The 22,561-nt window shown below is 36.7% G+C and overlaps 1 protein-coding gene across 2 annotated transcripts in view; it reads right to left on the bottom strand.

Moving 5' to 3' along the window:
* The window catches only part of NHLRC2 (NHL repeat containing 2), a 58,070-nt gene extending 35,829 nt beyond the window's left edge, over positions 1–22,241 (bottom strand). For both annotated transcript variants that reach the window (XM_090278638.1, XM_090278639.1), the window contains exons 1-4: positions 21,816–22,241; positions 18,810–18,962; positions 5,584–6,039; positions 2,243–2,364 (exon numbers count right to left, since the gene is read on the bottom strand). In XM_090278638.1, coding sequence (XP_090134764.1) covers positions 2,243–2,364; positions 5,584–6,039; positions 18,810–18,962; positions 21,816–21,993 — 909 coding nt within the window. In that variant the 5' untranslated portion in view covers positions 21,994–22,241. The remainder of the gene's footprint in view (positions 1–2,242; positions 2,365–5,583; positions 6,040–18,809; positions 18,963–21,815) is intronic.
* Between the last annotated feature and the right edge of the window lie 320 nt (positions 22,242–22,561).

The following is a 22,561-nucleotide window of genomic DNA, read 5'->3' as shown; positions in this document are numbered from 1 at the left end:
CAGCCATACAATGGAATGCTACTCAACAATACAAAGGGATAAACTATAGATCAGCCTCAAAAGCATTATGTAGAATGACAGAAACCAAACACAAAGGACTATATATGTTATGACTCTTAACTTATATGTAATGCTCAAGAGACTTTCTGTCTCTATAAAGATTAGTGCTGTGAGTGGGAATGGGTATTAACTATATTGGATATGAAGGTTCTTACTGGGAGGGTAAAAATGTTCTAAAGATGGTTTATGGTTATGATTGCACAACTTGTTAAATTTACTCTATACTTGAAATTTAATGCTACATAAAATGTATAATTTGTTAAAAAATACACAAAACACTACATGTTTTACAAGGTCAAATACAAATAAAAAGGTGCATTAAACATATCAGAATGACTGTCTGTAATGTATTTATGCAGAAAAAAATGGGAATGGGGATGAAGAGGAAATTATAAGTTAAGAAAAAAAACTATTCTAAACAAGAGGCAGGTCTACATGGTAAAATATGAGCTGTAAATGTATGATTATGATCACTCCTCTGTAAATGAGGTCTTAAAAGTAAAATAAATATTTTGAAAAAGAAAGGAAGAAATAACAATTTCATTTCACTTCCTATTTTTGCAGAAACTAAATTAAGTCACATAATATAAAAATAACTTCAGGTAACCTAAATCTGTGATTCTGCTACTTAAAAAGTATTTGAAATGCAGTCAATACTTCAAAATCCAGTAAGTTCTAGAGCACGAGAATAACATACAATTGAAAAAGGCCACGTGTCCCCTCAATGTTACAGGGTAAATATTTACTACTTCAATACCCTGGTTAAGATAGTTATGAGACTATGATAAATTAAAGAAGCCTACAACCCCCAAAAGATAATTATAAATACTGACCTTTAAGGACTTAGTAACAGCAGGAAACCCCTTTTTGCAAAATACATCCCATGAAATCATTAGTCCTATGAAAAGTTCTGCCTAAAAAGTGATCCTTGGCCCAGTATGTTAGAGATACTGCTGCATACATCCCCTAACCAATGTGTTCACAATGCATTAGCATATGAGTCTCTAAGAAGACAGTCTCCAAGACTTTCAAAAAACTAAATCTGCTTTAATTAATAAATCCAAAAAGTCCTTTTTTCATGTAACACCTTTCAGATTAATAGAAATATAGACTTCAGAAAATACTTCTGCAAAAAGATGTTCTTTGCTCAGAAATTCGTTCTTTGCTCAGAAATTCATTCAAGAAATACCTACTGAACACCCACTGTAGGCAAGGAGATGCTTAGGATTTCAGAGGTAAGGAAAATAAATTTTACGCCCTCGTGGAAATTTACAGAGCAGCAAATATTATATGTATAATGTGTGATAATATTGTTAAATAAAATGGGCAAAAATATCAATGGAAAAGGAAGGCAGTATCTGAAACAGTATGTTTAGGCAGAATGGGTTAGAGAAGCTTACTCATTTTCAAAAGGGACAGCAACTTAAAGACCACTAGATTACAGTCAAAATATTCATCAACAAGGAATGTTTAAGATAACTACATACCTCTACAGTGGATATGATGCAGTCGTATCATTCATGTGACTAATATGGAAAAAGTAAGTTAAAAAAAGACTGCAGAAGATTATATAAGTATAGAAGGATTGTCTAGAGTCAGTCTTTTTACTGTAAGTTTATTTGTACATGAGTACAAAATTTCTGGAAAATTTAATAATGGTTGGTTACCTGTGGGGAGCTGGAATAAACGATCAGGGGCTTTTTTTTTTACCTTTATGTATTAATTCACCTTTTAAAAACAAGATTACATATTACTTTTATCATGAGATAAAACAATTTTTAATTGGCTGATAAATATTTGCAAGCGAAGCAAAAGAGCCGAAAAAAGGCAGGAAGTGGTATGATCTTTTTCCCTAGGTTTCAGAAAATGTAAATGAAAAAGAATACAACACCACTTTACAAACAGTGGTTCAGAAAATATCACAAAATGAGCTTTTGGGTGATTAGGCACATGACTTTGAGAAACAGGACAAAAAAGGGACTTGACTGATGAGTTTATTTTCTGATTCACAGAACAAGACACCTAAGAATAAAAATAAAACCAGTAACTCTGAAAACAGCTGAATAAAGATGACCTGAGGTATTTAAAGAATCACCTTCTCACTTTAAATATTTAATGTAGCATGTAAATATCAGTTTTTCTGACTGGAAGTATTAAAACTTCATTTAAAATGAAAAATTACCTTTCTTATAAGGTGGTTTTCAGTATCTGCCACATATATGACATTGTTCATTATGGCTACACCCTGTGGTGAATTAAAACTTGACTCTGAAAATATTCCATCTTTTCTTCCAGGATTGGGTCCTAAAAGACAGAAAGCCATAAGACAAAATTTTTCAACTCAATAAAACCCCCAAAATAAAAATTGTCTTTAAAGCTGGGATTTTAATATAAACAACAAGATATTTCTACAAAAACACTAAAATGTTTCCTAAGATCTCTCTTTTTCTCCAGAGTAACAAGTGTTGCTAATGACAGGATTTATTGGAAAATGGTTACTAGTGCACTTAACTACCATAACATATATCAAAAGAAAATACTTTTAAAAGCATCTCAATTACTTATTACCAAGACTAGAAAGAATTAAATACAATTTTAATCTTTTAGCACCTAGACGTATATTTAACAATTTGGGAAGATGCACTCATTTGATAATACCACTGACCCTTGAACAACACAGGTTTGAACTGTGTGGGTCCACTCATACATGGATTTTTAAATTTACTTTACATTTAAAGATCTAATTGGCTTTATTGAGTGATTCCTGAATCAGGCAGCATTCCTGTCTAATAAGTAGGAAGGAGCTCCTTATGTGAATTTTTTTAAATAAATGTTGTAAATGTATTTTCCTTACGATTTTCTTAACATTTTACTCTAGCTTTATTGTAAGAATACAGTATATAACATAATATATAAAATTTGTGTTAATTGATTATTTATGTTATCAGTAAGGCTCTGGTCAACAGCAGACTATTAGTTTAGGCTATTAGTAGTTCAGTTTTGGAGAAGTCAAAAGTTGCATGTGAATTTTCTCCTGCATGGATGTCGGCACCCCTAAGCCCCACATTGCTGAAGGGTCAACTGTACAATGAAAATTATGAAACCTTTCCTTATAGAAAAATACACATACCCATAAAATGTTGCAAATAATTTCAAGGGGTTCCTAGACCCTCAAGTCCACTCAAACATTTCTTAATAGTCCCTAAACCCTAGGTTAAGAATCCTTCATTTACTACTTCACTTTGCCACAGAGTTCTATAATATCTTATAAACACTATAAGAGACAGTGATTCTGGTCTAATGGCCTATTTTTAGCCTTGGTAATACATGTAGTTTCAAGAGTGGAGAGTACACAGTGTAATGAAATAGTTGTTATTTCTTTGACCAGAGGACAAGCCATTCAAAGCCTCTAAGTCAGCATTTCCAAACTATGTTTTGCAGAACTCCCTTGTCCCCAAGATGTTAGGAAGAGAGGCAATAGCATAATGCAGTGGACAGGAACATGATTCAAGAGCCCAAAAGACTTGGTTGAAATCCCAGCTCTACATCTTCCAGGCTGATGATCTGGGCAAGTTCTTGGTGACTCAGTTTGTCTTCTGTAAAATGGAACTAACAATACAACTAACTCATAGCACTGGGAGGACTAACTAAATAACACAGGTCAAGTGTTTAGAATAATACAGACATGTATGTATTACTGTTATTACCAATATTGTTATTACTAGTATCAACAGTTCTACTATTATTATTGTTCTTAATAATACTATTATTGTTGGTGGTGAGAGTTCCTTGTTGGGAAAAAAGGGAGAGAACTGTGGTCTTTTACAATTAGAAGGTATTGTGTGCTGTTGTTTAGGAAGTACATTAGCAGAGTAAAAGACAAGAGAAGTATGGTGAAACCACCACCACCATATCGAACTAGTGTTTCCTGAGTAAATCGGACCACAGAATTCCTTTGTAAAAATTCTATATAACTATTAATTTATTACAAGGTAACAAACAGTATTCCTAGAAACATGTTTGGAAAAGCCAGCTTGTTGCTAGTTCTCTGTTTTAACAAAAAATATTCGCCCTGGCTGGTGTGGCTCAGTTGGTTGGAGCGTCATCCGGTTGACCAAAAGGTCACAGATTCAATTCCTGGTCAGGGCACATGCCAGGTTGTGGGTTAGGTCACTGGTTGGGGCACATACGAGAGGTAACCAATCATTGCTTCTCTCCCTCTCTCTCTCCCTCCCTTCTTCTTTCTAAAATCAATAATCATGTCCTCGGGTGAGGGGAAAAAAAGAATGTGTCTGACCCACAAGTAAAATAGAAATTCTCTTCTGTTCAAAAAAAATTCACATACACTATTTTGAAAATTATAGAATCTACTAAAAACTCTTGTAACCATTTCAATTCAACCTGCTACAACAGATATTGAGTAACAATTCTCCTAAGTGCATATCATAAACCAAAATACTAAGTTGCTAAACAAAATAAGCAACATAAAACACACATACTCTAACAAAAACAAGAAATAAGAAACAAAAAATTGAAGAGCAAAGGGAATAATAGCTTGGCAGAGGAAGAACAGCACCAGGGGTTAGGAGTATGATTAGTTTATTTGCATTAGGAATGCAGGTATTACTACTTTACATACTAATGCTGCATGTGTTACTAAAGAGGGACTGCAGAGATGAATCACTTTTCTCTGACTAATATGTTGTTAATAATAACAAATTATTAGAAATGAGTAAGATTTTATTAATTATGCAGCTCTATGGACAGGGAGATATGGAACAAAATGATTTGTGCTTGAATGATACTTATATTTTGCTACACTCAAAGGGAAATGATCCAAAAGTATGCTTAAGTTCTCACGGAAGGAAAGAAAAGTAAAATTATATACAAATCCTAGGTTATTTATTTTATAATCTAAGTCTGAAGTTCCTAGGGTACTGTCCCAGACTTTAAAAAATAAAAATATGGTTATATTTTGATGGAAAGTTAAATATAATACTTCCATTCAAAATGCTCCAAACCTAAAATGTATATGGAGTATAGAGTAGGTCCTCAAATAACATTCAGCATTGTTTTATTATAACAGTGATGACATTCTATAGGAACTTAATTGACTGCTTCTTTATATCAATTAGCCTATTAAAATTTGTTTTGTTATATGTCATTTCACTTGAAGAACCTACTGATTATGTTAAATGAGGACTTACTATAATAGTTTCATAAAATACAGTAAGTATGGTAGTTTTTTGAAAAAAGAAAAAGATGATATACAAATATACTTTCAAAAGTATTAAAGATTTCATTCTTTTGATTTGAATGGGGCTCTGTAGGTATCTTTGTTTTTCGAGGGAGTGAGATTAATTCAGATATCACACAGTAATTAACAACACAATTTCATGAAGTTAAAAGTCAATGCAAACTACCCTTCTATAATTAGTTCTTATTTATAAATTTCAATTTTAATACATTTCCTTCAACTTTACTAAAAATACATTACATATCATAATGAGAAACAAACTTTACCTCCAATGCTGTACTGAATTTGTCCATTCTTCCCGACGACCAAAATTCTATGATGTCCAGTGTCTGATATTACCAATCTCTTAGAAACATGGTCTACTGTTACTTTGCCAGGAAACAGCAGTGGTGAAGGTGGCAAAGAATCTTTATAGAGCTTTATTCCAATTTTATTATCTCTGATCTGTCCCCTGTCTTTGTAATACTTTAAAGCTATCGAAGTATACGAAAATAATTTATCTTTGTGTCCCTCTCCAATGAGAGAAAACAGCATGTTTCCACGGGGTCCGAGTACGAGCAGGGTTGGCCAGCAGGACACCTCCAGTTCTTGCCAAAGGCTGGCCTCTGCATCATTAACCACAGGGTGGGTGATGTCATACCGAAGGACAGCACTCCTGATGTTGTCCAGGACCTTTTCATTTGGAAACTTAGCTGAGTGAACACCAACGATCAGAAGGCCATCTAAATGAAAGAAACCAGAAGTTAAATATTATGAAGTATTAAAGTCCGAATAGCATCATCCACACATTATGTGTTGGGTCATTAATAAATATATATAGTCCAGAGATAAAAACAAGAAAAAAGGCAGAACTAAATTAGTGTCTCCAACACATGTATAAAAATTAATATTTAAATCTCATGACAATCTTAATAACTACATAAAAACATATGATCAAAGTCAGGTGACTATTTCAGGATTAAAACCCTTTGTGTCCTTAATCTAGACAAGGCTTTAAAAAAACAACAACACTATTTTTATATGAAGATGTTGAAATTTTGTTAACTTCTCCCCCATCTGTTGTGAGCCTCTTTGAAATTCAGTTTCTATGACTGTTTTTTGTTGGTATTTACTATCACATTGTTCTAAATTTTTCTTACCTAACTATATTATAGATTAACAATGACACAAGCAAGATATTTCCATAATATAAGGTATTTGATTTATTTAAAATTTCTAATATGTAATTTTTAGTACAAGCCTTATTGTAGATAGCAAAACTGCTAAAAACTAATAACGTATTTCTTATATTTACTATAGTATGTCAAGAAAATAGTACAGGGGGAAAAAAGGAAGTGTTAGGCTAAATTCAGAGAAAAAAAATCAATATTGATTACCAAGGTAGTAGAGGTAATAATGGCTATGTAAATTACAATTTCCCAACACACCCATCAAAGCTATACAAACCAGAATGAAGAAATAAAACAGCTCATCCTTCAATTTACAGCTAAACCAAATCACACACATACTCATACCCGACCTGAGGACTGAAAAAGTAAACAAAAGCATGAGTCTCTTAGACATCTGGAAAAGCAGACCATATGAAGGTGTTTCCAGTTCTTTTTTTGTTTGTTTGGTTTTTTTGCTTCCCTTCTCATGGCTTTGCACTGAGGTTTTGAAGCCACACATGTGGCTAAAACTCCACTAGAACCCCCACTATGTTTCTAGCCCAAAGAATCAGGAAGAGGACGGGAGAAGCCCTGAGGGAAAGAGCTAGAGAAGGTGATTCCCTACTTCTGAGTTTAACGACTCACAAGTCTCAGCTTAACTCCTCAACTACACGTGTGAGACAGTCCCAGAATGTACAGCAAATGCTTGGAGAACTGAGAATTGAATTAACTAAGTTGATGGAAGGAGAGACAGAGATGATGAAAGATGAGAAAAAACTTAGTCTGAACTAATGGGGTTGAATATCTACCAAAACAACCCTGTCAGTATCCCCCAGAGGTTTATAACAAGACCCAGAGCCTGCACATCATTACGTTTCCAGGTCCAGGATACAATGCAAACTTACCTGACATTCAGAGAACAAGGTAATGCAACCTATTGTCAAAGAAAAACAATACAACGGACTGATCCTGACACCAAAACGAAGCAGATGTTTCAGTTAGTACACACAGTCTTTAAAGGAGCTACGAAAACTATCCTCCATGAGGTAAATACTCTTGAAATGAAAAGGTAAAAGAATATAAACAGAGAAACAGAAACTGTGAAAAAAAGAACTACATACAAATTTTAGAACTGAAAAAACCATATTTGAAATAAATTCACTGGATGAACTCAATAGCAGAAAGGAGAGGACAGCGGAAAGTCAATGAACCTAAGGACGGCTCAAGAGCCTGAGTAAGCTCGCCTCAAAGGGCTGTCGCAAGATTTGAAAGCGACATTTGCAAATCCCTTTATCTACTGCTTGGTAAACAAAAAAAAAAAAAAGAGAGACCTCCATTTCTGAGGCTGCTGCATTAATGTTATTATCAGTAACAGTAATAAGACATAAACTGTGCTGTTTTATTTTCCCTTACAGCAGTGTTAACTATTATATATTCATATCTGTCTTCATAATATTGCCCTGTCCTACCTCTTGCAACAGTCTATTATTCTTTGTAACTGGGGAAGAATTGTGGGTTGATCAAGAAAACAGAAATGATTCAGTTATTACCCTTAAAAAATAGACAGTTCAATAGAAATGATCCAATCTAAAGAACACAAAGAAAAAAGAGTAAAGGGGGAAAAAGAACAGAATCTCAGGCACCTGTGGACAGGAAACAGTCCCAAAAGATCTCATATGTGTGTAACTGGGATCCAGAAGTAGAGATATGATTAGGGCAGAAAAAAGTATTTGAATAATGCCAAAACTCCAAAAATTTGATTAAAGATATACATTTACATCAATGGATAGATCATCCAGACAAAAAAATCAACAAGAAAATGGTGGCCTTAAAGAACATATTACACCAGATAGACTTAATATACATATGTACAAAACGTCCATCCAAAAGCGACAACACATTCTTCTCAAGTGCACATGGAATATTCTCAAGGGTAACCTGTAAATTAGGACACAAAATAATTTTCAATAAATTTAAGAAAAATGAAATCATATCAAGCATCTTTTCTGACCACTACAGTATGAAACTAAAAGTCAACTACAAGAAGAAACTGAAAAAGTCACAAATACGTGAAGATTAAACACAAAATATAACTCAAAGACTTGAACACAAAACCTGAAACTATAAAACTCCTAGAAGAAAACACAGGCAGTAAGCTACTTCGCATCAGTCTTGGTCATGATTTTGTTGCGGGGGAGGATTTGACACTAAGAGCAAAGGCAATAAAAGCAAAAATAAACAAATAAGACTACATCAAACTAAAAAGTGTGCACAGAGCAAAGAAAACTATAAACACAATGAAAAGGCAACCTACCAATGGGAAAAGATATTTTCAAATCATACATCCTGTAAGGAGTTGATATCAAAATATATAAAGAACTCATCCTCTCAACAACAAAAAAAATCAAACAACCCAATTAAAATATGTGCAGAGGACCTGAACAGATATCTTCCCAAAGACATGCAGATGGCCACAGGCACATGAAAATATATTCAACATCACTAATTATCAGGGAAATGCAAATCAAAACCATAATAACGTATCACCCCACACCTGTTAGAATGGCTATCACCAAAAGACAAGAAACAACGAGTGTTAAGAGAGGATACAGGAAAAAGGGAACCCCCTTGTACACTGTTGGTGGGAATGTAACTTAGTGCAACCAGTATGGAAAACAGTATGGAGAGTCCTCAAAAATTTTAAGACCAGAACTACCAAATGACTCAGTGATTCCATTTCGGGATATGTATCAGACAAATACAAAAAGACGAATTCATAAAGATATATACTCCCCCATGTTTATAGCAGCATTATTTACAACAGATAAGAAATCAAAATAACTTAAGCGTCCGCTGAAAGGTGAATGGATAAAAAAGATGTGATGTGATATACACACCCACACAATGGGATACTATTTGCCATAAAAAAGGTGAAATTCTGTCTTCTGTGACAACATGAATAAACCTTGAGAGTATTATCCTAAGTGAACTAAGTCAGATGGAAAAAGAGAAATAATGCACGATTTCATTCATATGTGGAATACAGAAACAAAAAAACAACAAATAAACAAAATAAAATAAAAACAAACTTACAGAGGCAGACCACAGAGGGGAAGGAGAATGGAAAAGGGGATCAACTGTATGGCAACGGATGGTAGCTTGACTTTTGGCGGTGAAAATAATGTAGTATGTACAGATGTCAATTCACAATGTTGTACACTTGAAACTCATACACCAGTGATACCTCAGTAAAAAATAAATTTGTAAAAACTGGGGGCTGTGAGGATCTTCCTCACTTAATATTTGAGTTTAAAGTTGATAATTCATGTCACATCCTTAGCATAATACCTGGCACAATAATAAGCCACATATATGTGTACTGTATTACCTACTTCCTTTTCTCTTTTCAGGTAAATTATAAGTTACTTAGCAAAAAAAAAAGAAGAAGAAAGGAAAGAAAAGGTTACACCAGGCTCTATCCTCACAGATTTTCTGCTGGCTCACCTTATTGGTTGTGAGGTAGCAGCTAAGACCCACAGTTGCACCAGCTCCTGCCAAATCTCCCTCAGCATCTCTGTATCTTAGACCAGGTGAGTGTTTAGCTCCATGAAGAAGGGCACCAACTTACGCTGCTGGTCACCTCATATTTAAGTTAGAAACTTACATGGGTTCCAGCTCAGGCTTGCACGTTGCAGCTTGCCCTTGCTCTGCCCTACTTCATATCCATCTTTCCTTTTCAATTGCCTGACCTGCAGACTTCAAGTTGAGGCACTAAGACACAGTAGTCACATGTAGACTAGATAACCAGCTCCCACAATTATATAAAGATTAAATGCCTAAAATAACTCCTTTATTATTTCACTACTTTTAGTGTTTCTGCTTCTCTTATCAAACCCTGATAGACCACAACTCTACATCCTCATTTTTGTCCTATCTCTACAAACACACGTATGAAATAGTCATCCATTTGGTAGTTTCCTTAGTCATCCCCAGTTAAAGCTGCTCTCCCTTAAGTAGATTCACCAGAACGTAGATTCACATGTGCACACAGTATTCTGAGTTCTTGCACATTCAAAATTTTGCTATAACCCTAATTGATTCTTAAAAGACAGCTGTTTGAATGCATTTTCCTTGGTTTGTACTTTCAGTACTTAAAGAGTCTTGAAAAATGTTGCTCTCCTGTTGCCTTCCTTTATACATTTGTGAAGTCTGTCCAGTGTAATTTACATGCCTTTAAAAGTCTTTTTTCCTGGAGGCTCTGATGATTTTTTTAAAACAACATTAAAGTGTAATATTTTTACTAGGATACCTCTTGGGATGTTCTAGGTCAAATTCCCCTGGTATCTGGTAGGACCTTTAAGTATATAGATTCAAGGCTTATTTTATTTCCAGAACATTTTCCTGGATTCTAATTTACATATTAGCTCCAGTAAGTTGTTCTGAATTTATTCTTCAGAGTCTCCAAGTAGTCTTATGTTGGATCTCTCCTGTCTTCCAAGTCAATCATTTCCTAAATTTTTTTACTTCTTTCTTTAGCTCATTTTTATTCCCTAAGTTTCTCCCCCACTGCTTTAGTTCAATGCTCCTGATTCCATTTTTATATGAATTTATTGTCCCTTAGACACCTTGAAATTTAGTCTTAACTTCTAATATAATTCTGACCTTTTCCTTCTGTTTCTTTTTTTGAGTTCAAGCAACACATTTCCACCCCACCCCCTTTTTGGTCCATTTCTGTTCTTCGTTTTTGAATTTCTGATTCAAGTTGCATTTTCATTATTCCTAAAAGCTGTCTGAGGATACTACATAATTGAATTGAAAAATCATGTTACAGTTTTTGCCAACTTTGTAATTGCTTTTTAAGTGAGAATTGTCATCAGCATTTCAACTTTGAGTCACATTTTCAGCTTTTTCCAGTTTTTAATATTCTTATTCATTTCATGGACAGGGCTCTCAGTTTGAGAGTGCCCTCTTCTGACATTTCCCCTTTTCTGTGCAGCTTCATTTTTGGATAGCACTGTTGGAAGGCGAGGTTGATGTGTATTATTCCTTAGTTCCTGTAGGATCCTTAACTTTTTACTCTTAGTGTCCTTTATCTCTTCACTAGGCTATTTCCAAGAGAAACCACACATCTATACATCTGATTCTCACCCAGAAGCAATGCTTCTCTGAGGCTCCTGTTCCTAATCCCTCCCTTTTTCAACAGCTGGTGGTATGATCTGGTATACAAACCAGTGTTCAGTTTTGTACGTAGTATTGGGGTTTCTCTTTCTGCAGGCAAGGGGTTAATCTGTGCTTTGCCCAAGAACTCTGCACCACTTTTTCCATGGATCTCTTAAGCCTCCCTGTCCCTGTTCTCAGTACCTGCAGGCTTGCAGTAGCAGGACCTTTAATGAAATTCAGTTTATTTCCCAACTTACAGGTAATGTGAAGGCCATGATATTCTTTGTCTCCTACTATTGATGAATGTAGGATCAAGTGTGGTCTATTTACTCTCCTTGTTATGTTTGGAGGGGAGCAGAAAGAAAAAGACTCAAAGTCAGGTGGCCACTGTTTTCCTCCAAATCCAGAAGCAGCATAGATAAATTCTTGTTTTTAGCATCAAGTTTATTGAAATGTAATTTTCTTAAATTTTATCCTTTAATACTTTGTTAATTGACTAATAAATATAACTAAGTCCTAAAACCAGCCTCCTACTTAATGGAGAAAAATGAGAAATCAATTACATGCATAACAACTGGAAAATTTGACTTCCGGTCAAAATGGAGGCATAAGTAGACATACTTTGCCCCACTGCATAACCGTAAGAAGGATCACAACTAACCTCAAAACAAAAAACACCCAAACTGCCAGAAAATCAAATTGAATGAAAGTCCAACAACCAAGGACTTAAAGAAGCCACATGGTAGGTGGCGGCAAGGTGGTGAAAGCTGGTAGAACGGACGGTCCCACATTCACATGTGGTGGGTGGAGAGATCCCAGCCCCACCAGAGAACGAAGCCTCGGTTTCGGCATCAGGAAAATAAAGCCTCATAACTTCTGGCTATAAAAACCAGTGGGGTTTGAGGCAGGGAAGAGATTGCTGGTCTTTCAGGAAAGTCCATTTAAAGGGCTTGCACAGTACTAGAACGTACATAAACGAACCCACTTTGGGAAACACCACCAGGGCAACAGTTGGAGGGGTACCAGTCATATACGGGAAGTGAGTGAAGTGATTGGAAATGGGGTGAGTGCTGAGCAAGCCTCCAGCATCCAAGCAGCAGCACTGTGCCCTCCCCAACCCCTCCCCCACATACAGAGCCACATAGCGGTGAAACGGGTTGCCCCATTATGGTGATTACCTAAGGCTCTGTCCCATACAACCTAACAGGTGTGCCAAGACAGGGAGTCAAAGCAGCTCTACCTAATACACAGAAACAAACACAGGGAGGCTAACAAATTGAGGAGACAAAGAAATACAGCTCAAATGAAAGAACGAAACAAAACCCCAGAAAAAGAACAAAATGAAATGGAAATAGCCAACCTAGGATGCAGAGTTCAAAACACTGGTAATAAGGATGCTCAGAGAAGTCACTGAGTATGGCAAAAGCATAAGGGAAAAAATAAAGGCTACACTAAATGAAATAAAGAAAAATCCACAGGGAACCACCAGTGAAGGGGAGGAAACTGGGGTTCAAATCAACTATTTCAAACATAATGAAGAAATAAACAGTCAACCAGAACAGAATGAAGAATCGAGAATTAAAAAAATACAAGGACAGAGTAAGAAGACTCTGGGATATCTCCAAAAGTGCCAACATACCAATCATAGGGATGCCAGAAGGAGAGGAGGAAGAGCAAGAAAGTAAAAACTTATTTGAAAAAATAATGAAAGGAACTTTCCCTAATTTGGTGAAGTAAATAAGACATACAAGTCCAGGAAGCACAGAGAGTCCCAAACAAGCTAGATCCAAAGAGGACCACACCAAGACACATCATAATTAACATGCCAATGGTTAAAGATAAAGAGTGAATCTTAAAAGCAGCAAGTGAAAAAAAAAGCACAGAGTTACCTACAAAGGAGTTCCCATAAGACCATCAGCTGATTTGTCAAAAGAAACTGCAGGCAAGAAGGCACTGGCAGGAAGTATTCAAAGTAATAAAAAGCAAGGACCTAGAACCAAGATTACTCTATCCAGCAAAGCTATCATTTAGAATGGAAGGGCAGATAAAGTGCTTCCCAGACAAGGTAAAGCTAAAGGAGTTCATCATCAATAGGCCCTTATATGAAATTTTAGAGGGACTTATTTAAGAAAAAGAAGATCAAAACTATGAGCATTAAAATGACAACAAGCTAACAAGTATCAACAACTGAATCTAAAAAACAAAAACAAACTAAGCAAACAACTGAAACAGGAACAGAATCATAGATATGGAGATCATTTGGTGGGTTATCAGCGGGAAGGGATAAAGGGGAGAAAGGAGGGAGGAAGGTGCAGGAATTAAGAAGCATAATTGGTAGGTACAAAATAGGAGGATGTCAAGAATAGTATAGGAAACTGAGAAGCTGAAGACCTTATATGCATGACCCATGGACATGAACTACAGGGTGGCCAATTGCTAAATGGAAGGGGGTACTGGGTGAAGGGGAGGGGCAAAGTGGGAAATATTAGGACAGCTGTAATAACATAATCAATGAAATATACTTAAAAAAAAAAAAACTGGAAAGTTTCTTTGCAGATACTAGAGTATGATAGGGAAGCCCCAGAGAATCAATTATAAAACTAAACCAAAAAATACAACATTCAGAAAGTAGCAGAATATAAAATTAACACATGAAAATCAATAGCCTTTATATACCTATACAATAACCAGTTAGAGAATATAATGATTGACAAGACCCCATTTACAATAAACAGCCATAAACACACAAAAAGATGTTTGACCCCACTCTAAAATGCATTGAGAACTACACCAAGATGCCATTCATTTCTTACTTTAGATCAATAAAAATTAAAAAGTATTCACTCATACACTGCGACTAGGAAGCCAAACTGGGTAATTTTCCTGGTGTGGAATTTGGCAATATCAAACACAACTTTAAATGCATGTAACTTTGACCCAGCAATCCCACTTCTAGGAATTTACCCTTAAGATACACCACCAGCAATGCAAAAATATATCCACAAGATTATCCATTATTTGTAACTACTGAATATTAGAAACATCCTAAGAGACAATACTTAAGCTAGGAGAGGGGCTGAATAAATACACGTACATATATACATAATCACAATGAAGTATTATACAGCTATTAAAAATAATCAGGAAGTTCGCCATATGGAGTGACTGCCAGGATTTTTATACACTTTGCTTTTTTCAAGCTGTTACATGAAAAAAACAAAGTGTACAAAAATGTATAGACAAAATGTAATGACTAGAGAGTAAGTCACCTTTTGTGTAAAAAAAAAAAGAAAAAAAAGAAGACAAACTATAAGTAATAGAAAGAATGGGAAGAGAGGTATAACCAATGTCAAGGGAGCACATTACCTTGTTAACTATGCTGTAGTCCCCACCTTACTTCCTCCTACCTTCAGGTAATCTTCCTTACTTTCCCTCGATTCCAAATGTATAAAAGAAACTGCAAAGCTGTCATTCTCTGAACATTTGAGATCTTGTTTCATGTATGTCATCAGTTTGGCTCAAACTCATAAAAATTCTCTACAGGTTTAGACATTCTTACATTGACAATATGAACTATATCATATTATCTAAATAAATATTTATATTCATCTTCTTACAAGGACAATTGCCAAGTAATGATGCCTACCATTTTTTCAGTGTCAAAAACCTTAATACAGATATTTTTCTTAAAATATTTTGCTTTTCCTGTTAATCATACAGGAAGGACTGAGTCTTTTCCCTTTGCCAATTCTGCTTTTTCCTTTTGCTATAATAAATTATAGTCATGAACACAACTACGTGCTACATCTTGTGAGTCCTCCTAAAGAATCATTGAATCCGGTGGTGGTTTTAGGAACCCTAACACAAAATGAAATCATATACTGGCTGCTTGAAAGGTTTAGCTTCACCATAAAATTAAAAATGCATTTTCAATAAAGTATAAAACAGAAAAATAGTATATGCTCATAATGAGAATACCAGCATTTATTTAGCAGTAGTATGGCATCTAGGTTTTTAAAAGTCTTATTTAATTATATATTAATGTACACCTGGCAATCACATTTTAAAATATACCAAGTTTTTCTAATAGTCATTTCCTTACAAAACAAGAATGCCTTTCCTTACATAATAGCCATTGTGTTAAAACTGGGTATTATATAATAACATACCATTAATGTATCCAGCATGAAAAGGTAAGAGAAACTTAGAAACTCTCAAGTAGAAAAGGAAAAAAATACCCCACCAAGGTAGCTGTCAGTGTAATAGAAATGTGAACTGAACTGTTAAGAATTAATAACAACCTCAGGGCATAGCTGCATTTAAAACTTTTTTTATTTATTTTAGAGAGAGGGGAAGACACGGAGAAAGAGGGGAAGAGAAACTGATTGGTTGCCTCTAGCACGCACCCTGACCAGGGATGGGCCCCAACCCAGGCATGTGCCCTGACCAGGAACTGAACTGGTGACCTTTCACTTTGCAGGCTGATGCCCAACCAACTAAGCTACACTGGCCAGGGCCATTTCTTAAACAATGTCTGAAGACCAGGGCCATTCATAACTATTAAGTACAGTATATCTTTTTACTTTTTGCTTTAGACTCTTTGGCATTATAATTTCCCCCATGCTACTGAAAAAGTGATACTGGTCACCATAACAAACCTGACTTTAAAAGATGCTTTACAGAAGAAGGAAACTGGGTATTAAATTGGATGAAGGACATTGGGTATTAAACTGGACCTCTTTCAAGGTGTTCTGAATTAATAAGGACTTCCTTGTAAAGCTGAGCAATTCTGGCTTACTGATAAAATGACCTGAAGATCTTACGAATTGAAAATGGGCTGCTGAATGTCACTTTCTAGAACTATTAGCACTGCTGCAAATATGTTCAGAAACAGAGCAGATAGTAGTGAGACAAGACACCTAGCTGCAAGAGAGCCAATAAAGTTAGTGAGACAAGACACCTACCTGCAAGAGAGCCAATAAAGTTAAGTGACATCTCGCTGACCTTTGATGTAAAAATCTCTGGGCATGCCTGCTTTTGTGACTATGAACTGAATTTATCTTCTGAGCAATATAAAAATCTTTTAAGTTACCAGCATTTTCAAATAGTAGTGGATTACTGAAATAATGTTTCTTTGAGATTATAATGTTGAGACCATTTAAAAAGTATTTTACTTTTCAGAAGTGTATGTAAAAATAGGTGTTTTTTTCCCTATTATTATATAACGTGCTATAAAAATGATGTTTCCAGTAAAGTAGTAAAAATTTTATAGATACCTTCTAAGAAGTCACTGAATGTGTTCCAGGTATGGGGTTAACCAAGAAAGTTAACCATAGACAGTCTTTAAGGGGTATCTTAAGTATGGAAATAGTTAACCCTGGCATTCTTAACCCAGTCTGCAGCGCCTCTCTAAAACTCAAAATTTCATTACAAGATTCTTCTATTAAAACAAAAAACAAATTGAAAACTTTTAATATCTCTGTATCTTCAATGAAGGGAAAAGTCCAAATTATTAAGAATATTATACAAAGCCTTTCACAATATGATCCAAACCTAACCTACCTTCCAGTTTTCCCAGGAGCCCCCTAGAAAGATAGTCTTCTGTGCTTTCCTGTTTGTCTACCTGTTGCCTCCTCCACCAGGAGCGTCCCTCCTGGCCCATTATCATTTTCAGCCGCACTGCTGCTCATTTTCCCAGTTCCGTCTTAATTTTCTCTTTCTCTGAGAAATCTTTTCCAATGCTTTTAGGCAAAGTGAGTTACTCCTTTCCTCAGGTTCCATAAAGCTTTTCATTCAACTTTGATACATATTTCCCCAGCAATTAGCAGAGTACCTTATACATAATACACGTTTGATAAATGTATTTATTTACATGGACTTGAACAAGACACGTAGGCATTCAAAGCCTAAGAGATGAGATACTCATATTTCTTAAATCCATACAAATACAGTTTTAAAAACACGATTTGGCTACTGGGAATATTTGAGTTCTTGATAAATTGTATTGTTCAGTAATTTCAAGATACAACCTGTTACAATCGGAAAACAACTGAAGTTTCACTAACACTGAAGATTTTATCACTCCCTTTTTTTTAAGTTTCACGATATCCTTCATCTTGTACATGTATACTCTGTTCTCCTCTTCACTCACAAGATCAGTGAACCCTCTTTTTTATCCAAGAGCAGCGCTTCAGTTAATGTCAGCCTAATTACATGGAACCTTTAATTTTATTTATTGCCCCCTTCCAACCCCCACCCCGCCACCAATGCTCTGTTTTAGGAAGAACAAAACAAACAAACAAAAAAAGACTCTGAAAAAATTTCAAACTTCTAAACAAATACTAAGTATAATCTCTTACATCTTCAGAATCTGCAATACCATGAAAGGATTTCCTTGTGTGCTTTAGAAGACATCTGTCATAAAGCAGGTCAAAGAAAAAGTATCTGTTATAATATTCTGCATTCCACTGTTGTTCATGTCATTTGAAATTAAAGTAAGAATAATCACATTTCCTATTAAGAACTTTAAACCTGTCCTGGCTGGTGTGGCTGTTGGTTGGGTGTTGTCCAGCAAACCAGAAGGATAAGCATTCAATTCCTGGTCAGGACACATGCCTGGGCTGTGGGTTCTTCCCAATCAGAGCGCTTAGGAAAGGCAGCCAATTGATATTTCTCTCTCACATTGATATTTCACTCCCTCTTGTTCCTCCTTCCCATCCCCTCTCTCTAAAATCAGTAAGCATGTCCTCAGATGAGAATTTAAGGGAAAAAAATGTGTGCCTTTGTTCACTGGTATGTGGGGGGAAAAGAACTTTAAACCCTTTTTCACCATTCTTGAGAGGAGTATGAAGTCAGAGTCACATATTTAATTTTTTAATAGAATAAATCAGGTAAGTCTAGATACATAAACTGACCTTTTAAAAATACTTCATTGTGAAAAAAAGTACCTTACGTCTTATACTTAGAGAAAAATATTCTAAATATCCTCAATGTTGGTTCCGTTATCACTAAGCTTAACTCTTCTTGAGAAGGTACATGAGGTCCTGAATTTATAGATTAGGAATTACTTTTAGAATTACTGAAGTCTTGCCAAATGTTCATTCTCCCATGAGCAAATGAGTCAGCTCCTCTTCCAGTGCCTATGCCACAATCATCTGCTAGAAAGCAATTAAAAAAGCAGTTACCTTTATCAGAGTAGGTGTGTTCTAAGGCATGGAGATCAGGCAATAGGTGAATGCAGTTTATGCAGCAGTAGGTGAAGAAATCAAGGATGACCACTTTCCCACAGAGATCCTTGTAGACAGAAATAGGCCCTTCCGTGTTCAGCCATTCTAATCCTGAAATTTACACAAAGTAAGTTATCATGACTAAAGAAGAAGACAACAACTTATCTAAAACTTTTCATTAAAATGTGAACCACTTATTTCTAAGGAGAGGATGCGGGTGAGGGGGGTGGATAGGGGAACAAGATGGTAAAGAGGCTGCAATGAGGCAGTCTACAAATATAGCAACGACAAGCTACCAAATTCTTCCAGAAATCGTGTATTAATAGTCTGTGTGTGAAAGAAAATAAGATCAAAACATTCAGGTAAAAACAAGAGGAAATACCAAATACTAAGAAGGCCTAAGTACACAATTAGGTACAAATGGGTTACTGAGAATAAAAGTCAAAAGGGAACAAAGTGTTCAAATAAAAGGATAAACACACAAAATGCCTAAGCCAATTTTATAAGAGAAAGAGCAGAAGTACTCTAGATTTGAATGAGACCTTAAAAACAAAATATTTTATACAAAGTCCAACAAAACACAGTTCTTATGGAAGCAACATTAATACTGATAAGGTGTGTTCCCTTCACTCCAAATAAAATCTCAATCTATACTTTTGCAAATTGGAATTTATAATTACTTGACCATTATTTACAATTTTAACTATGTACTATGAAGATAGATTTTGTTAAACTAATATTAAAAGTACAGCATCTTCATGTAACCAACTTAAGAAAACAAAGATAATGAGTTTGTTACTCATAAATAAATGCAGCTACTATAACAATTATACATTTTTAAAGTATAGTTGACATACAATATTTGATTATACCTTAAAGCAGGTATTTGGAAATACTTTACAGAAACTGAAAGCCAGAGTTAGGGAGAACAGGTGCATAATAACAGCTAATGACTAATAACAGTAACTGGAGTTACTCAATTATAACAAAATTCTAAAAAGAAGAAAAAACAAACTTCAAATCAAATCACCATTTTTGTCACTTCATCCAAACTAGAGAAGTCTTAAGGTACAGTGACCTCTAAATTAACCATTTTAATAAAGTGTTAACTGTATGCCAGATCAAATGGTCATATAAAACTTCAAACTAATTAATGTATATTTTACATTCTAGTTGCAAAATATTTATGAATCTATTTTTTAAATTTATTTTCTGCAAATCGTCAAGAGTGACCTAGACTGGTGGATAGGGAAAATATTATTATATGTCAGTTACTGTGCTAGGTGCCTCTCAGGCTTAATAATAAACTTCATAAAAACAATAATTACAATAACTATAATTTGAAGAGCTGATAACATTTATTGAACTCGCCTATGGACTAAGAACTTTAGATACATGTATAACCTCCAGTCCATATACTAAACATGAAAGGTAAATACACATTCTATTTTGTAAGTGAGAAGTAAGTAACTTGCTCAAAATCATGCAGCTAACAAATGGAATAACTGGGATTTAATCCTAGGTCTGCCTGACCATCCATTATACCAGTGTTTCCCATAAGCATGTCTTTCTTAAGAAATGAACACAACATACTGTTTTTGAGACAAGAGTTGTTTATGACATCTTGATTACAGTTTACTGATAAAGAAACCAAGAAAAAAAACTTCATCTCTACAATTCTGTCCTCAGTAATTAGGCCCAGTAAGACATCTGACTACGTCAAACGGGAAGCATGAATATTTTCTTACATTATTTGCCAGTCACAGAGGTCAAATCTCATGGTAATAAAATACAGTCATTGTAAATACAAACAAGCCCAGAAAATAAAAACATTGGCCTAAATCCTAGCTGATGGCCTGCTCTTTTGTAACAGTGTATAACTTCTCACAAACTTCTAAAAGAATACGCACATAGGTATATCATCTTTTAAAGATCCTTTGATGGGATAAGCACTCATGCTCCCAATTTCTTTGTAAGAATTCCACAATATTTCAATTCCGGTACAGGCTTAATAAAAGAGGGGGACAAAAACAACACATTTCAAGGTGGGAGCAAAGGGCTTGGAAAGACACACAAGACTGTTGTCAGAGGTAAGGTTCCGATACACAGTAGCTACCTCCCGTGAGATACTGAACCCTGCCCCATCCAACCGATTAACTATACATGCGGTTTCGGTGTCACGCCAGGAGACATGCCAACACCGCCAGGCAAAACAACGACAGTCCCGACCAAAGAAGGGAAAGCAGGCTTTCACTGGGCATAGCGAGACGGGCTTCACAAATAGCGGCGCTGGGAATACCAGCTCCCTCGTGTTCCAAGCTCTCAGGGCGCCGGGGTTCACGCCTTGGAGACGAGCCACGTGGGGTTGCAATGTTTAAAATGACAAGTTTCATGACTTGGAACAGAGAAGTGTGTGGCTCAGCGGAGAACCCGGCCGATCTTGGGTCTCTATCATCCGACCCTGGGAGGGAGTCGTTGTGAGGCCCTCGGCAAATAAACTTAGGCTTCCTGGGCCTCAGTTTCCTCGACTGTAAAAGAGGACGAGTCAGAAGAGCACCTCCATGGGTGGTAGGGAGGATTCGATAAGATAAGGTCCCTGAAGTAATGAGAACTATGCATCACCTAAGAAGTGGTTCATAAATGGTAGCTAGTATGATGCAGAAAGATGACAACAGAGATGAGGCGCGACCAGCCTGAAAGGACGCGGTGGCAGGGGCTAATGATCTCGGCTTACTGGGGCCACTACACGGTCCTGGGACGTCTAGTTCGTTGACCACCTAAGGTCCCGACGGGGCCCCCGCCGCTGCGGGACACCTGGGAATGGCAGAGCCCGAGAGCGGCGGCTCCCGCCGGGAAAAAGCGCCCGGCACCATCCCGCCTCGCTCACCGCTTCAAGGGGAGGGAGCCGTCCCCGAGAAAAGGGGAGGTTCCGGAGGGGTCCCCACCCCGAAGCCAGCCCCTCACCTTCCGGAAACTCGGGCACTGACAAGTCCTGCTCCCAGCCGTCCACCTTCTGCAGATACTGGTAGATGAGGCTGTCCTTTTCCTCCTGGGTGACAGCGTCCAGCAGGGCGTACTCCAGCGACGTCTGAGCCGGCAGCAGGCCCGAGAGGCTGCAGCTCCGGGCTCCGGGGCCCGCCATGTTGTCTCCGGACAGTCCAGGGGCGGCCGCCCGGCCCGCGGGATGCGCTCGTCTGCGAAGGCGGAGGGGGCGCTTTGTGGCCTTCGGTTTCAGAACGGCACATTCACGTCACTCTCCACGGACCGCACGAAGGGCACTTTTTTCTTTTGTAAGCATGCATTCAAATACTAAAGTTACTGCAACTCGTCGCCAATTCCCGGGCACGTAGTTAAACTACCGCCCCAAACCACCCCGCCCCTAGGAAATCCTTCGGCCACAGCGGCGCCTGGACATTCGGAACGGCAGATTCAACAGGGAAAGGCCTCCGTTTAGCGTTCTAGAAGCTGTAGAAGAACCACCACTCCCCGCCCCCACCTTTCACTTTTAGGACAAAAAATAAGATGAAATTAATCCGCAGGACTTAAAAAGGTATAGTTTTGGTTTTTTTTTTACTCTTTCTAAAGTCCGGCTCTTAGACCGGAACCAGCCGATTCGACACAACACTGGCAACAGGAAGCCGTTCCCGCCAAGACAGGAAAGGTAAAGGAGTAGGGACAGTCTCAAGAGAGGCTTTTCAAAGTTGGGGGTG

Source organism: Furipterus horrens, unplaced genomic scaffold, assembly GCF_987537825.1.
Source record: "Furipterus horrens unplaced genomic scaffold, mFurHor1.1.pri manual_scaffold_5, whole genome shotgun sequence".
NCBI classification, from domain to species: Eukaryota; Metazoa; Chordata; class Mammalia; order Chiroptera; family Furipteridae; genus Furipterus; species Furipterus horrens.
Note: the sequence above shows the minus strand (reverse complement) of the source record. Positions and strands in the feature narration are given on the sequence as shown.